The sequence below is a fragment of the Bison bison genome, unplaced genomic scaffold, assembly GCF_000754665.1.
Source record: "Bison bison bison isolate TAMUID 2011002044 unplaced genomic scaffold, Bison_UMD1.0 scf7180017864100, whole genome shotgun sequence".
Taxonomy (NCBI): Eukaryota; Metazoa; Chordata; class Mammalia; order Artiodactyla; family Bovidae; genus Bison; species Bison bison.
The window spans coordinates 348,677-375,983 of NW_011494672.1; the positions used below are offsets into that span (position 1 = coordinate 348,677).

At 37.2% G+C, this 27,307-nt stretch overlaps 1 protein-coding gene across 4 annotated transcripts in view; it reads left to right on the forward strand.

Annotated features, from left to right (window-relative positions):
• HEATR5B (HEAT repeat containing 5B) overlaps positions 1–27,307 on the forward strand; it is a 103,260-nt gene that overhangs the window by 45,480 nt on the left and 30,473 nt on the right. For all 4 annotated transcript variants that reach the window (XM_010838608.1, XM_010838611.1, XM_010838609.1 and 1 more), the window contains 6 exons: positions 687–856; positions 6,279–6,423; positions 11,948–12,187; positions 12,971–13,222; positions 17,633–17,814; positions 20,343–20,411. In XM_010838608.1, coding sequence (XP_010836910.1) covers positions 687–856; positions 6,279–6,423; positions 11,948–12,187; positions 12,971–13,222; positions 17,633–17,814; positions 20,343–20,411 — 1,058 coding nt within the window. The remainder of the gene's footprint in view (positions 1–686; positions 857–6,278; positions 6,424–11,947; positions 12,188–12,970; positions 13,223–17,632; positions 17,815–20,342; positions 20,412–27,307) is intronic.

The window sequence follows — 27,307 nt, forward strand, 5'->3', positions numbered from 1 at the left end:
GCCACGTTACGTCTAGTAACTATCTGTTACCATATAGTTATCACAATGTTGCTATGCTGTACATTACATCATTTAAGAAGTAACGTCTTTTTTGACGTTGGCTTTCAAGGAGAGGAATTTAGGGGATGACTTTCTTATAATAGGGGACAGGCAGGTTAGGCGAATTAACTACAATCCGTGGGCCAAATCTGTCAGATGCCTGGTTGTTTGGTCTTTTTTTTTTTTTAAACAACCCATGAGGTGAGAATTGTTTATAAGTGGTTATGTAGGCACTTCCCTCATAGAGTAGTGTGGATTTTGCCTCCTGGCAAGCAAAATAAAAAATATTGACCCTCTTAAGAAAAGTTTGCTGACTGTTACTCTGTAGATTTTATTTGCTTGATAAAATGTAAGCTGTTAAAATGTAAGGGGAAAAAAGTAAGGGCATTTCTTACAGTGATTTTTAATAGTTGCAGTATCAAACCTACGATAGAGCAAATGTACTAGTTAATGTTAATTCAACATAGTTATTTATTTTTTTAATTGAAGTACAGTTGATTTACAGTGTGGTGTTAGTTTCGGGTATACTTTTTTGTGTGTTTATTTGGAAAGGGGTTATTTAGAAGGTAGTTGTTTTCTAGGAATATTTTTGGTGATACTAATAATAAAATCATTGTATTTTATGTTGTCTTTTACTTTGCTCTTAGGGAATGGAGCAACAATTTCCACAATCCGTTCTTCTTGTTTGGTGGGTTGTGCGATAACCCAGGACCATTCAGATTCTCTGGTCCAGGCAGCTGCCATATCTTGCCTTCAGCAGCTTCACATGTTTGCACCACGACATGTCAATTTATCCAGTCTTGTTCCTAGCCTTTGTGTAAGTATAAAGCTGTTTCATTCTTCTATTTGTTTAGGGAACCCAAAATTTGTTTTCCAAAAGTTCAGACTAGAGCAAAGCAAAAAAAGTAAGTTTCCTGGATTGTGCGTTCTAGAGTTTCAGCTTCAGTAATCACTTTATGACTGTTCATTTTATTCACTGATTTTCTTTTTCACCTTTTAGGAAATATTTTAATGAACTGTTAAATAAGGTCCAGAGGACTTTCTCTGGACCAAACATACCTCAAAGCTAGGCAAGTATGTTGTACAGAGAGTGGAATCTCTTGGATGCAGCTTTAAGAATAAAATTTTTTTTCTTTTTTTAAAAAAATGTACAAAAATCATTATACATAGCACAAAAGGAAAATATTAAAGAAAAGTGTTGTTAACATGGTCCACAATGATTATTTACAATAAATGCTAGAAAAGACTACAGGCAAGCATATAAACAGAGGATCCTATCATAACCCAGGCATTCAGAAAAGATTTCCTTGAAAAAATGATATATAAGATACAAACTGTAGGATAAATAGGTGTTAGTTTGGGGAAAAGTGTGATATTGGAGTAACAGCATTTATTTTTACACAGAAAGAAAAATATGTGAAAGATCCTGAGATGGGAAGGAGGGAATGCATTTAAGGAATCGTTTAGTCAGAGGCTGAGAGGAAAAAGGGGGAGGTGGGTCATAAGGGCACAGGATGAAGCTGGACAATTATTTAGGGGGAATCAGTCCCACACCTTCAAGGAGTTTGAATGTGCCACGCGTGGAAACCAGGTGCATGTGAAATGTTTACAAAGAACATCCACAAAGAAAATAGTCAATTAATAGTATACACCAGATTGCATTCTGCAACAAGCTATGTGCCATCCTGTCAAAAGCCATGGCTTAACACCCAAGTTTTGAGGGCACAGATGGCATCCCTTGAGCATGGTGAACTTGTTACATGATACAGCTCTGGTGTGTGTGTGTGTTCAGTAGTGTCTGAGTCCTTGCAGCCCTATGGACTGTAGCCTGTCAGGCTCCTCTGTCCATGGAATTTTCTAGGCCAGAATACTGGAGTGGGTTGCTATTTCCTACTCCAGAGACTCTTCGTGGCCCATGGCTCAAACCCCACATCTCCTGCATTGCAGGCAGATGCTTTACTGCTGAGCCACTTGGGAAGCGCAGCTCTGATAGGCAACTGATAAATGTGATGAAGACTCAAACACACACTCCTCAGTTGTCTGGATCCTCTGTGCATTTTTTTCTCCTTAAATATAATTATACTATGAAAGTTTTCCTTATGAGATGGAACATATTTAAGAGGATCTGGTCAAGTAATAATGTGAATTTCTTTAGCTCAGTGGAGGTTATCAGTAAGCCACAGGGAACACACTGAGTGTCCTGTGTGTTAATGGAAAATAGTGTATCCAAAATTATTTTTTTAGCAGAGCATCAAGGGTTTTGTTACACGGTATATTGAAGCACTCTCCTGAATCTTTTCCAAAAATCTGGGAAGGAGATGGGATGGGAGATAAAAGATGAAAAAGAGGGCCACTCGAGTGGCTCTCTTGATTCCACATTACCAAATGCCCTTTGAGCTGTCTTCATTACCAAATCTCTTGACACTCTCTAAAAAATAGTTCACACATGGATTCATCCAAATTAGTGAAATCAGGGCTGCTTTTTGTAAACTTCATGTTCATCCCTATTCAGCCATTGCCACCAGAGGAGACCATACTATGTGATACCATGTGTAATACCTAACACAAATGAGGTGATTTTTTTTTCAGCAAATCTATTAAGAGGTAAGTTTCACCACAGTAATCTTTATGAAATTATATAAAAATATTAAAATGTATATGATAGAACTGTTCAAATGTGTTTTTTCAAGAACAGCCACCACTCTGGATTACTTTTATTTTCCTCCTGGCAAGTAGGTGCTTTTTATAACCATGTGATCATTCTCCTGTCCCGATCTTTTCTGCACACAGCAAGTACATTACCTGGAATGATTGTAGGAGATGTCAGTGAGAAAAAGACTTGAGCTAAATGCCCACGTTGTCAGTGACAGAGCAGGGATATCTCATTGTCCAGAATATAAATACATGGCAGGCACAAGAAGGGATAGGTTAGCAAGATGACGTATGGTTTAAATAACAGGACTTTCTGGGCTTCCCTTGTGGCTCAGCTGGTAAAGAATCCTCCTGCAGTGCGGGAGACCAGGATTCGATCCCTGGGTTTGGAAGATCCCTTAGAGAAGGGAAAGGCTACTCACTCCAGTATTCTAGCCTAGAGAATTCCATGGACTGTATAGTCCATGGGGTCGCAAAGAGTCAGACAAGACTGAGCGACTTTAACTTCACTTCACAGAGGCCTAATGAAGGGAATGGCAATCCACTCGATTACTCTTCCCTGGAGAATTCTGTGGACAGAGGAGCCTGGCAGGCTACTGTCCATGGGATCACAAAGAGTTGGACGTGACTGAGTGATTAACACTAACTAGAGGCCTAATGTAGGAGCAAGCAGCACAATGTTCCTAAGGTTTGTGGAATATAAGGAAGAAAAAAGAAGCTTCTTTGGAAAACAGTGAGGCATAATCTACAAAAGTTGAAAGTATGCATACAATATAATCCAGCAACTCCCCTCTAAAGTAAATACCTGAGAGATTCTGCATGCACATGTGTGCCAAAAAAAAAAATCCTCAGGAATTTTCATTCCTGGGTTATTTGTGCTAGCCAAAAAAAACAGAAACAGCCAAAATGTGCTCCATTCTGCAGAGTGGATTACGGTGTAATTCTTCAGTAAAATATTATGCAACAATAAAAATGAATGAACCCCTATTATATGGAATCACGTGGATGAGTCCAACAGACATATTGCTAAAAAGAAACCAAACACAGAAGAGAACAGACTTCATGGTTCCATTTGTATAAAATTCAAGAATAGGGCTACACCAGGCTCTACTGATAGATGTCACAGTAAATTCTGATTATATCTGAGTAGCTAAGAAGTTTGCGTGAATCCACATATTTTTTTTTATCAAATTTAATATGTTTTTCTCCTGATATTTTGTGGATTTTACCAGAAAGTGTTAAAGTTTCCAAACAAATACAACTTTATTGTTACCTGGTTAACAGTGGCTGCAAAACACCATTAGTGTTAATTTGCATCTCTCATATCAGAGACAGAGAAGGCAGTGGCACCCCACTCCAGTACTCTTGCCTGGAAAATCCCATGGATGAAGGAGCCTGGTGGGCTGCAGTCCATGGGGTCACTGAGGGTCTGACACGACTGAGTGACTTGACTTTCACTTTTCACTTTCATGCATTGGAGAAGGAAATGGCAACCCACTCCAGTGTTCTTGCCTGGAGAATCCCAGGGACGGGGGAGCCTGGTGGGCTGCCGTCTGTGGGGTCGCATAGAGTCGGACACGACTGAAGTGACTTAGCAGCAGTAGCAGCATATCAGAGATGTTGAAATGGAGGGGTGGGGAAATGACTTCAGGATTGTTAAAACTGGGTTTTTGAAAACAGTATGTAAACCTTGAAATATTTTATGTCTTTCACTTCAACCCAGGATTTGTTGAGTGTATTTTCTTAGCTACAATTCTATTTAGTTGTAATTAAATGAACTTATATGGTGTTCTGCTTCATATATGTTTAATCCTTTGATCTTTCCACAGTTGCATAAGATAGGTAGGACCTGTCTGTACTGATAAAAAAGCAAAACTCTGAGAGATCTGTTCCTTCCGTGTCATATGACCATGCTTAACCTTACCTATAGGATATTTGAAAGTTTTAAAATGTCATTATTTTTAGGAAGACAAAAGAAAACATTATGTTGAAAAAAATCTGATCTGTTAGGTTTTATCTCCTCAGTTTTATATATATATTTTAATACTTGGTATAATTTCAATGGTTGTGAGCTTTATGCTAAAATGAGCTACAAATGCTATATTAACAGCATAAAAATACATTATCTAGCATTGTGAAGGAGTGATGTCTTCCATATAATTATTTTCTCCTCCATCATTTCTGGATGAGATTCTTTCCAAAATGTCTTGCTGCCTTGCTTAAAAAGCAACATACGGATCAGAGTTTAATATTTGCTTGATGAATCAGATTGATAGATTGAGTGATAATAGATTTATTATCTATTATATGATTTACTATGTATCATCTACTGTTCTAAATAAAATATTTGTTTTAACTTATTTTATTTTCACTATATTCCTGTGGGAAATTGCTATCCTCATTTCATATATGAGCAAACAAGGCACAGAGAGGTTAGGTAACTTCCCTAAGATCACACAGGAGTAAGTGTGTGATTTAAACCCAGTCTGGCAACTGGAACCTGAGCTCTTAATTATTATGCCATGGTATGTCTTATGGTTTATATCATATATTAGAGTGTACTATAGTGATTCTTTCAGGAATTTTTGAAGTGAAAAATATTCTGTACCAAAAGAATCTGTTCTGTAGTTCTTTTCAGATATTTATGTTTGCTTAATTTTAATTTTTTATTTTAATATGTACCTTCCTTTACTTTCAGTTCTTACTGTATGCTCTACCCTGTGACTTTTCATATGGCACACTTGATCTCTGCACTTTATATATTTCAGTGACATGGAGAAGAGAATGGCAACCCACTCCAGTATTCTTGCCTAGAAAATTCCATGGACAGAGGAGCCTGGTGGGCTGTGTCGTCCATGGGGTCACAAAGAGTTGGACGTGACTGAGTGACTTCATAGTTGATGAACAATGTTTTAATAGTTTCAGGAGAACAGTAAAGGGACTCAGCCGTGCATATGCCTATATCCATTCTCCCCCAAACCCCTCTGAGGCCCATCCAGGCTAGCACATAACATTGAGCAGAGTTCCGTGTGCTATACAATAGGTTTTTGTTGGTTATCCATTTTAAGTATAGCAGTGTGTACATGACCTTGCCAGAGTCCTAACTATCCCTTCCCCCTGGCAACCATGAGTTTGTTTTCTAACTCTGAGTCTCTTTCTGTTTTATGTTCATTTGTATTATTTCTTTTTAGACTCCACATGTAAGAGTTTTCATATGATATTTCTCCTTCTGTCTGACTTCATTCAATATGACACTCTTTAGGTCCAAAAAAAAAAAAAAAAATTTCAGTGACAGAGTTTAATAGGACTGTGTATAAAATGTGCAGAAGATCCTTCTGGGTTTTAGTCTATGTATATTATATGATCTTTAACCCAAGACTTGGGGCAGTTCTTTTGTAGCCTATGAAAATACTCTATATATTTTATTGGTATTACTAGTTTTTGAAAATTCCATCATTTGGTTCTATTGGAAACAAATAAGGGTGTTAAATGAAGAGCCTCTTCAGAAATTAGATGTTAATATATGTTCATTAGACACGTGAGATTACAGCTTTTTTAAAAAAGTCTAAAATTATTATGGTTTACAGGTTCACCTGTGTAGTTCCCATCTATTACTTCGACGAGCAGCTGTGGCCTGTCTCCGGCAACTTGCTCAAAGAGAAGCAGCTGAAGTATGTGAATATGCCATGAGCCTGGCAAAAAGTTCAGGGGACAAAGAGAGCAGTGGTACCAGTAAGTCCTGTTATCAGTCAATATTCTTTTTAAGTATTTTAATATTTAAAATGATTATTACTTATTAAATAACATTTTTGCATTGAAATATCATCAATTTTCTTACTCTTTTAAATAAAACTTGTTACTTTTAAAATTCCCATATAGTTTTCTTGGTAGTTTTACATTAACTTTCAAAACACCCTCTTCCAACGACACAAAGACTACACACGGACATCACCAGATGGTCAATACCGAAATCTGATAGATTATATTGTTTGCGGCCAAAGATGGAAAAGCTCCATACAGTCAGCAAAAACAAGACCAGGAGCTGACTGTGGCTCAGATCATGAACTCATTATTGCAAAATTCAGACATAAATTGAAGAAAGTAGGGAAAACCACTAGACCATCCAGGTATGACCTAAATCAAATCCCTTACGATGATACAGTGGGAGTGACAAACAGATTCAAGGGGTTAGCTCTGATAGACAGAGTCCCTGAAGAACCATGGAAGGAGGTTTGTGACATTGTACAGGAGGTAGTGGTCAAGACCATCCCCAAGAAAAAGAAATGCAAAAAGGGAAAATGGTTGTCTGAAGAGGAACAAATAGCTGAGAAAAGAAGAGAAGCTAAAGGCAAAGCAGAAAAGGAAAGCTATACCCATTTGAATGAAGAGTTCCAAAGACTAGCAAGGAGAGATAAAAAAGCCTTCCTCAATGATCAAATGCAAAGAAATAGAGGTAAATAATAAAGTGAGAAACAGTAGAGATCTCTTCAAGAAAATTAGAGATACCAAGGGAACATTTCATGCAAAGATGGGCACAATAAAGGACACACATGGTATGGGCCTAACAGAAGCAGAAGATATTAAGAAGAGGTGGCAAGAATACACACAAGAACTATACAAAAAGATATTCATGACCCAGATAATCATGGTGGTGTGATCACTCACCTAGAGCCAGACATTCTGGAATGTGAAGTCAAGTGGGCCTTAGGAAGCATCACTACGAACAAAGCTAGTGGAAGTGATGGAATTCCAGTTGAGCTATTTTAAATCCTAAAAGATGATGCTGTGAAAGTACTGCACTAAATATGCCAGCAAATTTGGAAAACTCAGCAGTGGCCACAGGACTGGAAAAGGTCAGTTTTCATTCCAGTCCCAAAGAAGGGCAATGCCAGAGAATGCTCAAACTACCGCACAGTTGCATTCATCTCACACGCTAGCAAAGTAATGCTCAAAATTCTCCAAACCAGGCTTCAACAATACATGAACCGTGAACTTCCAGATGTTCAAGCTGGTTTTAGAAAAGGCAGAGGACCAGAGATCAAATTGCCAACATCGAAAAAGCAAGAGAGTTCCCCAAAATATCTATTTCTGCTTTATTGACTATGCCAAAGCCTTTGACTGTGTAGATCACAACAGGCTGTGGAAAATTCTTCAAGAGATGGGAATACCAGACCACCTGATCTGCCTCCTGAGAAATCTGTATGCAGGTCAGGAAGCAGCAGTTAGAACTGGACATGGAACAACAGACTGGTTCCACATTGGGAAAGGAGTACGTCAAGGCTATATATATTGTCACCCTCCATATTTAACTTATATGTAGAGTACATTATGCAGAATGCAAGGCTGGATGAAGCACAAGCTGGAGTCAAGATTGCCAGAAGAAATATTAATAACCTCAGATATGCAGATGAACCACCCATTTGGCAGAAAGTGAAGAACTAAAGAGCCTCTTGATGAAAGTGAGAGAAGAGAGGGAAAAAGCTGGCTTAGAACTCAACATTCAAAAAACAAAGATCATGCCATCTGATCCCATCACTTCATGGCAAATGGATGGGGAAACAATGGCAGACTTTATTTTCTGGGGCTCCAAAATCACTGCAGACGGTGACTGCAGCCGTGAAATTAAAAGACGGTTGCTTCTTGGAAGAAAAGCTATGACCAACCTAGAGAGCATATTAAAAAGCAGAGACATTACTTTGCCGACAGAGGTTCATCTATTCAAAGCTATGGTTTTTCCAGTAGTCATGTATGGATGTGAGAGTTGGACTCAAAAGAAATCTGAGCACCAAAGGATTGATGCTTTTGAACTATGGTGTTGGAGAATACTCTTGAGAATCCTTTGGACTGCAAGGAGTTCAAACCAGTCAATCCTAAAGGAAATCAGTCCTGAATATTCGTTGGAAAGACTGATGCTGAAGCTGAAGCTCCAATACTTTAGCCACTTGTTATGAATACCTAACTCCTTGGAAAAGACCCTGATGCTTAGAAAGATTGAAGGCAGGAAGAGAAGGGGACAACAGAGGATGAGATGGTTGGATGGCATTACTGACTCGATGGACATGAGTTTGAGCAAGCTGTGGAAGTTGGTGATGGACAGTGAAGTCTGGCATGCTGCAGTCCATGGGTTCGCAAAGAGTCGGACATGACTGAGAAACTGAACTGACTGACCTTTTAAAAATTTCATAGCTTAAAATTTTGGGGGTAGCTTTTAGTGTCAGAACACTTCTGCCATCCCTCAAGGATATTATAACTGTATAAGGGGTATTGCCTTGTATCCATAATATATTCTTGTATATATCCATAATGTATTCTGAAAACAGAAATGATCTATTTTGAGGATACTTGAAAGCTTCTGATGTCTGACAATAGTTAATTTTTTGAGATGTTACTTTTCCTTGAAGAAGTTAAGACCACAGTGACCAATTAAACTATGAAATGTCAGTAGATGTTTGGGTAGTGAAAAGTAGATCTTTACTTTCTTCAGTTCTTTTTGCTTTTCCAAGAGTTTTAAGTATAGCTTGCGTATGTAATTGCCCTCTGGGGATTCCCTGATATCTTCGTTGGTAAAAAATCCACCTGCAATGCAGGAAACTCTGGTTCAATCCTTGGGTCGGGAAGATCCCCTGGAGAAGGGATAGGCTACCCATGCAGTATTCTTGGGCTTCCCTTGTGGCTCAGCTGGTAAAGAATCCACCTGCAATGCAGGAGACCTGGGTTCGATCCCTGGATTGGGAAGACTCCCTGAAGAAGGGAAAGGCTACCCACTTCAGTATTCTGTCCTGGAGAATACCATGGAGTTTATAGTCCATGGGGTCACAAAGAGTCGGACACGACTGAGTGACTTTCACTTTCACTTTTCCTCTGGTTCTAGGGGTAGGTGGTTTGGGAACTTTAAGAGCTTAATTGACAGACATATTTCTCCTATAGTGAGAGAAAATTTCTACTTTTAAGAGCTTCCTAATGCATAGTAGTTTCTTGGGTACCAAGAAGTAATATACCAAAATAGCTTCAATTTTAGCATAAGGTAAATAAGAACTCTGTTAGCAAGCACATGCTGTATTGTAGAGTGTATAGGAAGTGTACTATAAAAAATCTATCAGTAAACATTATTGCTTTTTGGAGAGAAAACATAGTACCAAAGGTAGTTACAGAATTCTCTTGAATAAAAATTTCAAAACTTTTCTGCCAGTCACCATAATCAATATTCTGAGATAAACTAAGAATGGGAAAAATATTCACAAAATATCCTTTGTTTATTAAAATGTGTCCATTTGTATTTTAATATTTTTAAAGCTTTTACAAACGTGTGCCAGGGGGCCTAAAACACCACCCCCCCCCACCAGGTTTGGTGATTCACTAGGACTCAGCATATAGTCACATTTATGGCTATGATTTATAACAGCAGAAGGATACAAAGCAAAATCAGCAAAGGGAGAAGGTACATGGAGTGAAGTCCAGAGCAGACCAGGCACAAGCTTCTAAGAGTTCACTCCCCATGGAATCACACAGGATATGCTTAATTCCCCAGCAAGGAGTTGCAACAACACATGTAAAATGTTGTCTTCCAATCAAGGCTATGGTTTTTCCAGTGGTCATGTATGGATGTGAGAGTTGGACTGTGAAGAAAGCTGAGTGCTGAAGAATTGATGCTTTTGAACTGTGGTATTGGAGAAGACTCTTGAGAGTCCCTTGGACTGCAAGGAGATCCAACCAGTCCATCCTAAAGGAGATCAGTCCTGGGTGTTCTTTGGAAGGACTAATGCTAAATCTGAAACTCCAATACTTTGGTAACCTGATGCGAAGAGTTGACTCATTGGAAAAGACTCTGATGCTGGGAGGGATTGGGGGCAGGAGGAGAAGGGGACGACAGAAGATGAGATGGCTGGATGGCATCACCGACTCGATGGACGTGAGTCTGAGTGAACTCCGGGTGTTGGTGATGGACAGGGAGGCCTGGCTTGCTGGGATTCATGGGGTCGCAAAGAGTCGGACACAACTGAGCGACTGAACTGAACTGAACTGACCTGAAGCTTGCTAGACTCTCAGTGCCTAAGGTTTTTATTAGGGGCTAGTCAAATAGGCATGATTTACCTAGCATATACTGGAAGTTCAGATTTTCTGAAAGTTTGTTGTTCAGCCTAAACAGATGTCCAGCATAAACCCTGTTGTTGGTAGAGATAACTTAGTCATTCTCAGCCACTTTTATCAGGAAATGATGGGGCTCTCTTGAAACCCAATCCTCAGATGCAAGTCAAGGACTAACTGTGATATCAGACGTTCATAGGGTAGTCTGGGACCTGCTAGGGTAGGTCTTCAATGCATCTGTAAATATCACAAGAGTACACAAAAGAGGTGTTTTATCAAGGAAACAATACCAACATATGAAATATCTTTAACCTGATTAAATAGTTACATGTTAATACAATCCTAAGATAGCATTTTTCTTCTATAAAACTGATCAAGGTTAAAAATTATGATTTTAACCAGTGTTGGGAGAGGTATGAATAAAAGAGAGATTTCTTATAACTGCTGGTAGAAATGTAAAGTCACACAAATTTCCTTGGAGCATTTTTTTGTCAGTATATCCTTCAGGTTTTCAAACCGTGCTAACCCTTTGACCTAGCCTCTTTCAGGAATTCCTGCTCAGTGGTTAATCAAATGTACTCCTAAGTCAGTGATTTGCTATGTTCATGTAAATTCATGTTGTGGAAGTCTAATTCCTGCTACGGGAAAATATTCACGCTATACTGCTAAGTGAAAAATAGACCTCTGTGCTTCATCTCTCTAGAATGTTACTTCCTCAGAACCTTCTATTTCCTGCTGTCTTTGAATTCCCCTGACTGTGGCTGTTTTCTGCAAGCCTCTCCTTATTATGTCTTTGGAGTGATTCAGTTTCAATTTGTTCAGCCAACATATATAGCAATAATTTTTTTCAGATGATTAAATCTATTTAAAAATATATCTTTCCCACACTTTTCTTGTTAAAATCAAATATATTTATCAAGTATTCCCTGGAGATTTGTTTAAAATGCTATACGCTAATCTGTCTTAAAGAGCAGGGTTTTTACTTTCATTGTCAGATCAAATCCTAATTCTAAAAACATGTAATTTGTAGACCGTAGTTGAATTGTGTATATAGCTAACTGGTTTTGTTGTTGTTGTGAATTTACATGTAGATCATGGTCTTTAACATAACTATTACCACTGGTATACAATAAAGTCCTGTACAAGTTCATTTGAAATATTTGCTTTTCAGATGTTAGTCCTTTTGCGCCCGCAGCAAGTTCTCGAAGTGATATCCATTGCCGGCATCAAGGTGTTAATATAACAGAAACTGGTCTCGAGGGACTTCTTTTTGGAATGCTAGACCGGGAGACAGACAGAAAATTATGTTCTGATATCCATGATACTTTGGGACATATGCTGTCATCGCTGGCTGTAGAAAAGCTTTCTCATTGGCTAATGCTTTGTAAAGATGTCCTAGCAGCTTCTAGTGGTATGTATTTAATATATATATTCTTAAAATAAGGAAAATTATTTATTTTTGATACATATCTATAGATATATACCATATAGAGATATACATACATATATTTAAATTTGAGCCTACATTTTTAAATACTAATAAGTTATAATCTATAAATCCCTGTAAAGGGATTAATTAAGGTTAAATTATATTACCAACTAATGAACTCTGATTATTTTTTGGCAGATAACTAAGTTCAAACTAATTTTCATGTATTAAAATCCCAGATTACTGTCTTGTTCAATATAAGATGTAGAAGTAGTGAAATATGTAAATATTTTTGTTATTCTTTCCCTGGTTTTTCATTTCTGTTTTTATTTTTTTTAATTAAATATATTTAACAGGAAATTTTATTTTACTACCATAGATCAACAATCATACCTTTCGTAAAAATAATTATTGTGAAAGTACATGCAAAGGAGACAAAGCAGTATTATTGAATTTCAAAGTGGTATCTGATAACTGCTTTTATTATTTATTTATTTTAATTTTTATACAGTTTTTAAAGGTTACTTTGCATTTACATGTATTACAAAATTATTGCCTGTATTCTTCGTGGTGTACATCACATCCTTGAGCCTGTCTTACATGCTTTGTACCCAGTCCCCCTCTTTGGTTTTTTAATTGATTCTCTAAAAAGAACCTTGCCAATTCTACTGTTTTTAAATTAGATACTTTCAAACAGTGCTATATCTAAAGCATCATTTTTGTTGTACGTGAGGTTGTTATAATGTGCTTTTACTCTTGTTACAGATATGAGTACTGCAACTCCCTTAAGCAGTGGAAAAGATGAGGAATTTGAGAAGAAAGATGAGATGGATGATGATACCATGTTTACCACACTCGGAGAAGAAGATAAATCAAAGCCCTTTGTGGCACCTCGCTGGGCCACTCGAGTATTTGCTGCTGATTGCCTGTGTCGAATCATCAATCTGTGTGAGAATGCAGACCAAGCTCACTTTGATCTTGCCATGGCACGTTCTGCTAAACTACGAAACCCTACAAGTAAATCCAGTACTTCTTTTCCCCAGAGTATTTTTTAATAGGTTTGAAATATTTTACTGCTTTAACATGCTTTAGACTGTGCTCTTCATTTATTGTAAGTTTCCTTGCTTTTTGCCTTTGTTTTTTGTCCTCTCTACATACTGTCTCTCTTCTGATCTCTGTTTGGAAGGTAAGTTGAGGAAAGTGGGCCAAAGTTATATATCTGTCTACCTTAAGATACATTTATCTTAATGATTTATCCTAAGAATAATGATGGCCCTAAGCATAATGATGACAGTAACGTATGTTTCCTTGGTACCTTATCCTACTTTTAGCAAAAGTTTAAGGTGAATAAATAAAGTGCATTTTGCAGTCCCCAGCCATGGAGAATGTCAGAGTTTGTGAATGCCATGGCAGATTTTAAACTCAGATTTCAGAAATGCTATGGCATATTTTTGAAAAGATGAAATTGTTTATCACTGAAACCTTTTACTTTTTGATCGTTTGTAAGCTTGTATACCATATATCCCCTGGATCAGATATTAAACGGAATTTACAGAGATCATCAGATTTAGTATTTTTACTTACAAATGAAGAAACCCAGAGAAGCTGAGAAAGTGGTAGAGTAACAGACTCTCTTATCTTATGCTTTGTTGTCTCTTCATCATCCTGTCATTTTTTTAAATATCTGAAGACATCGTATGTATTATCAGTATTGAGGTCTGTGTGTTAAAAATGCCTTCTAGTTTATTTTATTGTGTGTAAGAAGCAGTAATGGATTAAAAAACAAAAAGTAAAACAGTATTACACTGTGTATAAAATGTGAATCTGATATAGGATACCAGTAAAGCACAATATGTTGTGAACATTGTCTTTAATCATGTCATTCATCAAATAGTCATCAAAACTTGCTCTTTGCTGTCCATTGGGGATCCAGAAGGAAAAAAATAACAGTCTGTGCTTTTGAAGATGTTCTAGTCTAGAAGACAAAGAGACAAATTTGTCACTCAAATAATTCTATTTCCCAGTAGTGGAAGGATAGAGTACTTTGGGAACATAAAAAATTGCTATTCATTTCCTGAAGAACTAGGGAAAACCTCAAAGAAGAGGTCATATTGAAGCTGAATTTTATAGGAAGAGAGAGGGTTTTCCAAGTAGAAGAGGCTGGTTGTGTTAGTCTTCTGTTGTTATTGTAAGAAATGACTGTAAACTTAATGGTTTAAAATAACAAATTTATTAAGTTATGGTTCTGTGGGTCAGAAAATCCCAGGGTGTTATAAACCTCTGTTGTTGTTCAGTCATCCAGTCGTGTCTGACTCTTTGCGACCACATGGACTGCAGCACTCCAGGCCTCCCTGTCCCTCACCATCTCCTGGAGTTTGCCCAAGTTCATGTCCATTTCATCGATAATGCTGTCCAGCCCTCTCATCCTCTAATGCCCTCTTCTCCTTCTGCCCTCAATCTTTCCCAGCATCAGGTACTTTTCCAATGAGTTGTCTGTTCACATCAGATGACCAGAATACTGGGGCTTCAGCATCAGTCCTTCCAGTGAATATTCAGGGTTCATATCTCTTATGATTGACTGGTTTGATCTCCTTGCCCTGCAAGGGACTTTCAGGAGTCTTCTCCAGCACCACTATTTGAAGGCATCGATACTTTGGGATTCTGCCCTCTTTACGGTCCAGCTCTCACAGCCATATATGACCACTGGGAAAAAACCATAGCCTTGACTATACAGACTTTTGTCGGCAGAGTAATGTCTCTGCTTTTCAACACAGTGTCGAGGTTTGTCATCAATAACCTCTATCAGTCCCCTAATTCTTTCCCCATTTGGGGTTTCTGCCCAGTGTCCTTCCCTCTCTCCCCACATTAGGCATTCATCTCCTTGGATTTGGGGAAAAGTTAGAGGTCTTGATTTGAGAAATGTTACAGGTAGAGATTGTGAAGAGAAGCAACCACAGCACTTTCATTCTGGGATCAATTGCCTAGTTTTTCATTGGCAGATTGATATAAATTGTAAATTAGGTGACAGAATACAGAAGGAGTAATGAGTTTTTATTTACTTTTGAGTTGGCATAATATGAATAGGCTCATTTCAGTCCAGTTTCTTCTGCCTTGGAAATTTCCTCCCAAATTCTGATAATAGTTTATTATACCTAGTTTTTATTGATGATGTGTTTTTTGCCTGTCTTAGATGAGGAAGCATTGGGAGCCAGAAAATTTTTTTCTCTCCCCTTTACTTCCCTTGCCCAAATCAATAGATACTCTTTTTCAAACTTAAAATTCTAAAATTGGTAGAATTTTAGGTAGGCAGATGAAAAATTTGGAAGATACCGGTAACCTTCACAATAGCAAAAATAATAAAAGCCTTTTAAAATAGAAGTTGTTTGGGGATCAGAATTGCCACAGAGTTGCCACTGCTTCAAAAAGTTTGAGGATCTTGCAGCCTCCTGAAGAATTTTAGAGTTCTTGAACCTGATAAATTCTTTATATAATTTCTGTTGCTATGTCATTAAGTTCACCGATCTTTTCTTCTTCATTATCTAATCATTGCTAATCTTATTCAGGGTATTTTTTACTTCAGATATCTTTTTATATCTCTAGAAATCCCATTTGGGTTTTATTCATCTTTTGTTTAGGCAATGTGTTTATAATAGCTGCTTAAAGGTCCCTAACTGAACTGAACTGAAAGGTCCCTATTGCTAATTGTGTTATCCTTTTCCTTTTTGGACCAATTTCTATTCATTGCATTTTGTTTTTATTTTCTTAGTCATGGGATGTATTTTCCTGCTTTTTTACATGTGTAGTAATTTTTTACTAGTTGCTCAGTTCAGTCGCTCAGTTGTGTCTGACTCTGTGACCCCATGGACTTTAGCACGCCAGGCCTCCCTGTCCATCACCAACTCCCAGAGCCTACTCAACTCATGTCCATTGAGTCAGTGACGCCATCCAACCATCTTATCCTCTGTTGTCCCCTTCTCCTCCTGCCCTCAATCTTTCCCAGCATCAGGGTCTTTTCTAATGAGTCAGCTCTTTTCATCAGGTGGCCAAAGTATTCGAGTTTCAGCTTCAACATCAGTCCTTCCAGTGAATATTCAGGACTGATTTCCTTTAGGATGGACTGGTTGGATCTCCTTGCAGTCCAAGGGACTCTCAAGAGTCTTTTCCAACACCATAGTTCAAAAGCATCAATTCTTCGGTGCTCAGCTGTCTTCACAGTCCAACTCTCCCATCCATACATGACCACAGGAAAAACCATAGCTTTGACTAGATGGACATTTGTTGGCAAAGTAACATCTTTGCTTTTTAATATGCTGTCTAGGTTGGTCATAACTTTTCTCCCAAGTAGTAAGCATCTTTTTATTTCATGGCTGCAGTCACCATCTGCAGTGATTTTTGGAGCCCTCCAAAATAAAGTCTGACACTGTTTCCACTGTTTCTCCATCTATTTGCTATGAAGTGATGGGACCGGATGCCATGATTAGTTTTCTGAATGTTGAGCTTTAAGCCAACTTTTTCACTCTCCTCTTTCACTTTCATCAAGAGGCTCTTTAGTTATTCTTCACTTTCTGCCATAAGGGTGGTATCATCTGCATATCTGAGGTTATTGATATTTCTCCTGGCAGTCTTAATTCCAGCTTGTGCTTCATCCAGCCCAGTGTTTCTCGTGATGTACTCTGCATAGAAGTTAAATAATCAGGGTGACAATATAGAGCCTTGACGTACTCCTTTCCCAATGTGGAACCAGTCTGTTGTTCCATGTCCAGTTCTAACTGTTGCTTCCTGACCTGCATACAGATTTCTCAGGAGGCAGGTCAGGTGGTCTGGTATTCTCATCTCTTGAAGAATTTTCCACAGCCTGTTGTGATCTACAAAGTCAAAGGCTTTGGCGTAGTCAATAAAGCAGAAATAGATGTTTTTCTGGAACTCTCTTGCTTTTTCCATGATCCAGCAGATGTTGGCAATATGACTCTGGTTCCTCTGCCTTTTCTAAAACCAACTTGAACATCTGGAGGTTCACGGTTCACATACTGTTGAAGCCTGGCTAGGAGAATTTTGACCATTACTTTGCTAGCATGTGAGATGAGTGCAATTGTGCGGTAGTTTCAACATTCTTTGGCATTGCCTTTCTTTGTTGACCAAAGAATTACAGACTCCATTGGAGAAAGTTATGGTAATCAGTTATTTTGCTTCAAATGTCATCATACATCCTATAATATCATCCATGTTATCATATTGTATAAAGGTTTACCACAATTCTTCAGAGATTATGATATGGAAACTTTCTTGAAAGTATATCTTTTTTATTTTTAAACTTGGTATAACACGTTGATCATAAATGCTTTTTAAAACATTCATTTTGTATTTTTTTTTATTATTACACTTAATTTTGGAAATGTTTTCCTTTTTGCCTTCTATTTTTATTTTTAGATGACCTCTTGGTACTTCATCTCTCTGACCTAATTCGCATGGCATTCATGGCTGCAACCGATCATAGTAACCAGTTGCGGATGGCTGGTCTCCAAGCCCTCGAAGACATTATCAAGAAGTTTGCCTCTGTGCCTGAGCCAGAATTCCCAGGTCATGTGATTCTGGAGCAGTATCAAGCTAATGTGAGATATTTTTTGTTTCAAAATTAAAATTGATCGTTTGAGTGAACACTAAAGTGAAACTCCCCTGGAGAAATGTATCTGGACCTGTAACCTGTTTATTCATGTACCATGCTTATGTTTTTTTCCCCTTGTCCGTTACATAGTTAGGATCAGTTCACAGCTGAAGAAATCATAATATAAAACGTGTCACTATTTTTAAGTCATGAGGTAGTGATTAGTGATAAAACTAGAATAGATGTTCCAGCCTGGCTTTCCATTCTTGTGTTTAGATTTTTAGTCATGCCATTTTAAAGATAAAAGGAACATTTAAAGAGTGATGTGGATTTACTGCCATTGTTTTTATATGTCAAGACTTGATAAGCATTTTTAAAAATAAAAAGCAATTGTCTCTTGTATGCTGAAGGATAAATTAACTTTTAGTAGCAATGAAAACTGTTACCAAAAGAACTGTGTATTTCAAAAGATTTTTTTATGCTCTAAACATAGATATACTTGTTTCTCCTGAAATTTATACCTGTATTTATGTTCTTCAAAGGAGTCACAATAGGGACTTCCCTGGTGACCCGGTAATTAAGATACTACACTTCCACTGCAGAGGGTACAGTTTGCATCCCTGGGCCACATGCATTGTCCCCCCTCCCCGCCCCCCAAATAAAAGGATGCACAATGGATGTAATCCTAGAAATGGTGGATTATGTGAAGGAGAGAGAAACTTGTTAATAAGAAAACAATAAACTATTTTTTTCCTCTGTGATTATACCAAAATCGTGGCTTCAGTCACATCGTACCTCATTTAACATCTATGCTCAAACATACACAGAATTAAAAAGTGTGGATAATGTATAGTCCATTTTTTCCCATTATAAGTATAGGTAAAGAAGTTATACTTTCTAGTCCAAATGGCTGTAGAACGCTTTTATATAATGCCACAGCTGCTGCTGCTGCTAAGTCACTTCAGTCGTGTCCGACACTGTGCAACCCCATGGACTGCAGCCTACCAGGGTTCTCCGTCCATGGGATTCTCCAGGCAAGAACACTGGAGGGGTTGCCATTTCCTTCTCCAATTTACTCCCAAATATCCAATCTATCAGAATGGTTTTTTTTTTTTTTTAATCTTCCTATTTAGAAATAATTAAAACCTACAGAAATAATTGCAAGAATAGTACAAAAAAAGACCTTGTCTTATACCCTTCATCCTTCATTCACATTTGCCAATTGAGAATTTTGCCTCATTTGGTTTAACATTTTCTCTTTCTCTCTCTGCTCACAACAGGCACTCTCTCAGCTTTTTTTTTTTTCCTGAGTTGTTTAAAAGTAAATTATCAAAGTCATGTATCTTTACCCTTGAGCACTTTAGTCTGCGTTTCCAAAAGACAAGAAAGTTGTCTTACATAACCACAGAACAGTTATCAACTTTAAGAAATTCCAAATTGATGTACTACTTTTATATAATCTGTCATATTCCAGGTTTATCAGTCAACCCAATAATATCTTTTATAATATATTCTTTCTCTTTCAGTGTGAGACCTACTAGCACCTCTGAAGTGCGATTACTACAGTTGATCATTCAAATGCAAATACTGGTTACTTGCCATGTGTGTTTAGTCACTGAGAGGGACCCTTATTTGATTTACAAACTCCTGTTGATAAGCCTTAGTGACTGAATCTCTAGTGTAAGGGGAGAAATCTCAAATTAGAAGTTGACTATATCTAATTCCTTATTCACATCATACATACTAAATCTAATATAGCCAAGAATCTGTGACTGATACTGGCTTATTAAAATAAAGTAGTAAGTAGAGTGGACCTGGTTAGTACTTGGCTGGAAAACTAAAGCTCATATTCCTTCATTTATTACTCTGAGAGCAGTACATAGATTAGTATTTCTTAAGCAACTTTCTTTTAAGACATCTTGTTTTGAAGTGAAATGATTTTTAAGGTCTTTAGTGACTATGTGAATTTTTAGTACTACTCAGTTATTTAAGGAAATTGAGCCTTTAACCTCAGTTATATGAGATTTGCCCATGAGGTAAACACTGTTAGAAATATGTTCAAGAATATGTAGACAGGAGAAAAATAGCAATTTTCTCTTATCTGTCGGAACTTGTGGCTTTGTTAGAAAATCCCATGTACTATTAAAAATAAATGAAAAAGAAACAAAATTAATTGCTTATTTGGTATAAGATTCATACAGATTAGATAATGATAATCTCCTGGAAAGCAAAAGAAGAATGGTATGATTGAGTTTATTGTTATCAAAAAGATAAGAGACATGTGATAAAAAGGAAAGGAACAAAGATATGTTTTGTGTGTTTTCATCTCCAAAGACATAAGAGATTTCCTCAGTTCAGTCCTTCAGTCCTGTCCGACTCTTTGCAACCCCATGGACTGCAGCACGCCAGGCTTCCCTGTCCAGTACCAACTCCCGGAGGTTACTCAGACTCATGTCCATGGAGTTGGTGATGCCATCCAACCATCTCATCCTCTACTTATCTTTAAAAATAAAATGCTTGTACTCATTTTTCTAGGTGGGAGCTGCTCTAAGACCAGCCTTTTCACAAGATACCCCATCAGACATAATAGCAAAAGCTTGCCAGGTAAGAAGAAAAATAGAATTTTCTATATTCATCTTCTATAAATTTATAGATACTTTAGAACTTCACTTCCAAGAGAGAAAAATCAAATAGTATTAAGTTTTATCTCAGAAATACAGCAGTGACGGTTTCCTTTTTTATCCTCTATGAAATGATGAAGTAGTAACTACTAATCACAACTTAAAAAAATTTTTTTTTTGCTGTAGCTGAGGTCACAACTTTGGAATACATAGCTCTTATGTTGTCCTATAGTAAATGGAGATGTAAAAGTCCTAAGATGGACTAGAGTAAAATCTACAATAATTAAAGAGTATATAGTAATGGTAAATAGGTAGTAAAAAGGTTTTTTTTGACCACAGGTTGTAAAAATTCTACAAGTTTCTGTGTATTAAATATACTAAGGACAATTTTACAATATGGCAATTTCATTGCAAAATTAATCCCAGGGGATTATTCTCAAACTATTGTATCTGAAGAGAGTTACAAAAGTACATATGTTCCTACCCCTTCAGTAAGTTTGTCTTTTTCGTGCTCCATCCTGAAAAAGGCTGTGTGCACTAAGCTCTAAACTTTCAGAAAATCTGATTCTTTATCTGCTAACCTAAGGATAGAAGAGCAGCAAGTCTGCCCTCGCCAGTTTTCTGGAGTACAGGGCTGTAATCCGTCTTTATTGCTTAGAGTTCATAGTCAAGCGACATGTCTGTCGCCTCTGTGCAGAGAATGTCCTGCTGTTTGCAATGACAAGTTTGAAATTCTGACTTTAATCTCTCTGTGGATAAATGAGTTGTCTCCTCCTCCTGTTAGTGTTTATTTCTTTGAAACCTGCTGTCTTAATGGTGGTCTTCAGAGACATGAACTTCTCCCACCAACAGCAGACCAGAGAGAGAAGATGAGGGAGTGTTGTTTAAGACGGAAGCTTGGGGGTCATGGTACAAACCTTGGAGGTAGAGTAGGTAAGCCATTTGGATCGGGATATTGGCCCACAAGCATCAGAAATAATGCAGTCAGTGTATAAAATAAATGTATCATGGTAGCGTTTCAGATTGTGATGTTTAAACACAACAAAATCTCCTACAAAGCTCCTGATGATCAGAAAAGCAAAGGTGATTAGAACTTCATCTTGTGAATGATTAGTATGAAAATGCCATGTTAGTGAATTTGCCTTAAACTTATTTCTTAAATGGCCATGCTTTCTCTGTAAGAAGTGTCTTCTTTTCTAGTGGCAGGCTTAAAGTTTGACCACCTATCCTTCTGTTTCTGGGTAGAAACCTGCTTTTGAAATAGCTGGAGCCCTGGGTTGCAAGCTCCTTTCATTAAGGTTACCGAAGGAATTGGCTTTGGGCAGGTGATGAATCTTGGCATCTCTGCTGGTTTACTAGAGTAAAATCATGTTAAACCTGAAAATCAAGTATTAATAATTCAGAGAAATTATAGGAAAACCCTCAAATGTTTTCAGTTAAGGACAATTGAGGACAGTAATCAGTAAGTTAAGAAAAAATATCATTTAAAGCAGGGTTGGAATAATAAGCATAATACGTACTTTAGATATTTTATTTCAACCTGAAGTTTATAAGTGTGCGTTCATTCACTACTCTCTTTTTCATTCTCTACTCTTTTGATACGAGGCCAAAGTCTTTCCTTGAAGTATGATTTCGTTGATTGAGTGTTGGCTTTGTCTGTCTTCATAAACCAAATCCATAGTGCAGTGTCTGTAGTTTCTGATTTCATTTTCTTTAAAGCGGAGAAAGTACTTAGGTTTTTGCAAGGCAAACAGTGCCAGATTCTTGATTTTTGATAATTTTCCTCAACTTTACTTACATTTCTACCAAAATTCAAAGTATCAAGTGTCTCCAAAGTGTTATTTTCTTTAGGAATAACAACTTTTATTTTCACACTTATATGTAATTACTTTTTGCTTTAAATTTCAGTGTATTTAAGCATTGTGTGACTGACTTTTTTTTTTTTTTTTGCCATCTGTATTGGTAATAATCAGTTTTTAAATGTCCCTATTGAATTTTATTTAATTCAGTTTTGAATTCTTAGAGAGTAAGATTATAAGAGAATTAAACAGTTTACACATATATTTACTCTTAACTTTTTAAAAGTTTTAAATATAGGAATACAACCCATTAACCCAGTTGAATATCCAGATGCTCTGAAAACCTGAAGCTTTTTCATAATTTATTTGGTAACAAAATCTGAGCTAACTGTATTCACTCAGCCCTGACATGAAGTTGAGTGAGATAATAGTACTGATTGATCTCAATTAGTGTGATTCGTAGTACATTTCATCTGGAAGTATCTGTGTGTTAATAATGGGATGCTGCTACACATCTTGCTTAAAACCCTTAATTAAGTTCATGTACCTTAATACTCTTTAGGGTATAACGTTGTGAATTATGCAACATTACCTAAGGATTTCAGGTGGGAAAATGAGGACATATACCTGCTGAGTGAAGTGGGCACTGTCAGACCTCTTCTTTCATTCAGTAGGTTGTCTTTTTGTTTTGTTGATGGTCTCCTTTGCTATGCAAAAGCTTTTAAGTTTAATTAGGTCCCATTTGTTTATTTTTGCTCTATTTCTTTTGCTTTAGGAGGTAGATCCAAAAAAAAAACATTGCTGCAGTTTATGTCAAAGAGTGTTCTGCCTGTATTTTCCTCTAGGACTTTTATAGTAACAGGTTTTACATTTAGGGTTTTTTTTTGTTTTTTTAATTTTATTTTTTAACTTTACAATATTGTATTGGTTTTGCCATATATCAAAATGAATCCACCACAGGTATACACGTGTTCCCCATCCTGAACCCTCCTCCCTCCTCCCTCCCCGTACCATCCCTCCTCCCTCTCCATACCATCCCTCTGGGTCGTCCCAGTGCACCAGCCCCAAGCATCCAGTATCGTGCATCCATTTTGAGTATATTTTTGTTCAGTTCAGTTCATTTCAGCTCAGTAGTGTCTGACTCTTTGCAACCCCATGGACTAGTTGGATCTCCTTGCAGTCCAGGGGACTCTCAAGAGTCTTCTCCAGCACCACAGTTCAAAAGCATCAATTCTTCAGTGCTCTGCTTTCTTTATAGTCCAACTCTCGCATCCATACGTGACTACTAGAAAAACCATATCTTTGACTAGATGGACCTTTATTGGCAAAGTAATGTCTCTGTTTTTTAATATGCTGTCTAGGTTGGTCATAGCTTTTCTTCCAAGAATCAAATGTCTTAATTTCACGTCTGCAGGCACTGTCTGCAGTGATTTTGGAACCGCAAAAAATAAAGTCTCTCACCGTTTCCATTGTTTCCCCATCCATTTGCCATGAAGTGATGGGACTGGATGCCACGATCTTTGTTTATTGAATGTTGAGTTTTAAGCCAGCTTTTTCACTCTCCTCTTTCACTTTCATCAGGAGGCTCTTTAGTTCTTCTTCGCTTTCTGCCATAAGGGTAGTATCATCTGCATATCTGAGGTTATTGATAAATCTCCAGGCAGTCTTGATTCCAGCTTGTGCTTCATCCAGCCTGGCATTTTGCATGATGTACTTTGCATGTAAATTAAATAAACAAGGTGACAGTATACAGCCTTGATGTACTCCTTTCCTGATTTGGAACTAGTTTGTTGTTCCATGTCCAGTTCTAACTGTTTCTTCTTGACTTGCACAAGGTTATTTTTTTGTATATGGTTTTTGTATATGTTATTTTTGTATATGGTGTTAAAGGATGTTCTGATTTCATTCTTCTACATCTAGCTGTCCAGTTTTCCTAGCACCACTTATCGAAGTGACTGTCTCTTCTCCATTATATATTCTTGCCCCCTTTATCATCGATTAATTGACTGTAAGTGTGGCTTATTTACGGGCTCTCTGTTCTGTTCCATTGATCTCTGTGTCAGTTTTTGTGGCAATACTATACTATTTTGATGACTGTAGCTTTGTAGAATGGTCTAAAGTCAGGGAGCGTGATTCTTCCAGTACTCTTTTTCTTTGTCAAGTTTGTTTTAGCTATTCTGGATCTTTTGTGTTTCCATATAAATTTTTAAATTATTTGTTCTAGTTCTGTGAAAAATGTCATTGGTATTTCGATAGGGATTGCATTGAATCTGTATATTGCTTTGAGTAGTATGGTAATATTAACAATGTTAATTCTTCCAAACCAGGAACACAGTATATCATGCCATCTGTTTGTATCATCTTCAGTTTCTTTCATCAGTGTCTTGTAGTTTTCCAAGTACAGGTCTCTTACCTCCTCATGTAGGTTTATTCCTAGGTATTTTATTCTTTTTGATGCAGTGGTCAATGAGTTGTTTTCAGTTTCTCTTTCTGATAGTTCTTTGTTAGTATATAGAAATGCAACAAATTTCTGTATATTAATTTTCTTTCCTGCAACTTTACTGAATTCATTGATGACCTGTAGTAGTTTCCTGGTAGCATATTTAGAATCTTATATATATAGTATCATGTCATCTGCAAGCAGGGAGAGCTTTACTTCTTGTTTTCTAATTTGAATTCCTTTTATTTCTTTTTCTTCTCTAATTGCTATGGCTAGGACTTCCAAAACTATGTTGAATAAAAATGGCAAGAGTAGATATACTTGTCTTGTTCCTAATCTTAGAGGAAATTCTTTCACTTTTCACTGTTGAATATGATGTTAGCTGTGAGTTTGTCATATATGACCTTTTTAAGTTGAGGTTCCTACTGTGTTAGAACACAGTTGTTCCTACTGTGTTCACTTTCTAGAGAGTTTTTTTTTTAATCACAAATGGATTTTGAACTTTATCAAAAGTTTTTTTCTGTTATCTATTGAGATGATCACATAGTTTTTATTCTTCCGTTTGTTAATGTGTATCACACTGATTGATTTGTATATATTGAAAAACCCTTGTTATTCCTGGGATGAATCCCACTTGATGATGGTGTTATGACCTTTTTAATGTGTTGTTGGATTTGGTTTGATAATATTTTGTTGAGGATTTTTGCATTTACATTCATCAGTTATATTGACCTGTAATTTTCTTTTTTTGTGGTATATTTGTCTGGTTTTGGTTTCAGGGTGATGCTGGTCTCATGGAATGAGTATGGAAATGACAGATTTTTAGTCAAGTTGTTTCCATTGAAAAATACTGATTTGAGGACTTCCTTGGCAGTCTGGTGGTTAAGATTCCACACTTCCAGTGCAGGGATCACAGGGTTGATCCCTGGTCTGGGAACTAAGATCTCATATACTGTGTGGCATGGCCAACAAAAAAAGTAGAGATTTTAAACGCTAATAACTTAGAACTCATACACAAAACAAATGGTAGACAACCTATTGAATGGGAGAAAATAATTGCAAATGCTGCTGCTGTGTCACTTCAGTCGTGTCTGACTCTGTGCGACCCCATAGATGGCAGCCCACCAGGCTGCTCCGTCCCTGGGATTCTCCAGGCAAGAATACTGGAGTGGGTTGCCATTTCCTTCTCCAATGCATGCATGCATGCTAAGTCACTTCAGTTGTGTCCGACTCTATGTAACCCTATGGACATTAGTCCACCAGGCTCCTCTGTCCACAGGATTCTCTAGGGAAAAATACTGGAATGGGTTGCCATTTCCTTTTCCATTTGCAAATGATATGACCAATAAGAGGTTAATATCCAAAATATATAAATAGTTCATACGACTCAACACCAAAACAAACAACCACATTAAAAACTGGATGGAAGTATTGACTAGACATTTTTCCAGAGAGAAAATGCAGATGGCCAATAGGCACATAAAAAGATGCTCACCATCACTTATCATCAGAAAATGAAAATCAAAGCCACAACTAGGTTTCACCTGACACCAGCCAGAATGACTATCATAAAAAAGAAAAATACAAAAATAGCAAACATTGGTGAAGATGTGGAGAAAAGGGAACCCTCATACACTGCTGGTGAGAATGTAAGTTGGTGCAACCACTGTGGAAAACAGGTTCCTCAAAAAATTTAAAATAGAGTTACCTTGTGACCCAACTGAGTTTATATCTGAAAAGAACAAAAATACTAATCTGAAAAGAGTCATGCACCTCAGTGTTCCTAGCAGCATTATTTACAGTTGCCAAGATTTGCAAGCGGTCTAAGTGTCTATCAGCAGATGAATAGATAGAGAAGATGGAATGCTACTCAGCCTTAAAAAGGAGTGAGATTTTGCCATTTGCAGCAACTTGGATGGACTTGGAGGGCTTTATGCTAACTGAAAAAATTCAGAGAAAGACATATACTGTATGCTGTCATTTATATGTAGAATCTAAAAGATATAACAAACTAGTGAATGTAAAGAAAAAAGAAACAGACCTTTAGACACAGAACAAACTAGTAGTTACCAGTGGGGAGAGGGAAGGGAAGATGGGGCAATTTAGGGGTAGGAGCAAAATAAAAACCCTAGTAATTAGGAGATTATGTGAAATCATAGATGAAAATTGTGAAGCACAGTAGAATTTAAAGAGTCTTTCATTTAATTAAAAAAAAGTTGGCACTATCAGGCAACCTCTTCTTTCTTGACATTCTTCCTTTGTTTTCAGTATCACCACACTTGCCTATTTTCCTATTGCTTTTCTGGCATTTTCTTCTCAATTTCTTTCATTGTTTATTTTTACTCTCTCTGTCCCTTAAGTTTAATTATTTTTCCTGTGTTTTATCCTTATTGATCTGTCCTTATCCTTTTTTTTAATACCTGTCCTTGAACAAAATTACCTAGCACTGTAGCAATCACTTTTGCCTGGAGAATTCCTAAATCTACTTAGTTAGCTTTGTCTTTGCTCCTGAAATCCAGACCCAAGTTTTCAACTGCCCACAAACTCAGCATGTGGTAATTTAGTTCATAGTCAAAATGATGCTGCTCTGAAACTTCTCATCTCTACCACACTCCTCTGTATTCTTAAATAGTGGTATCA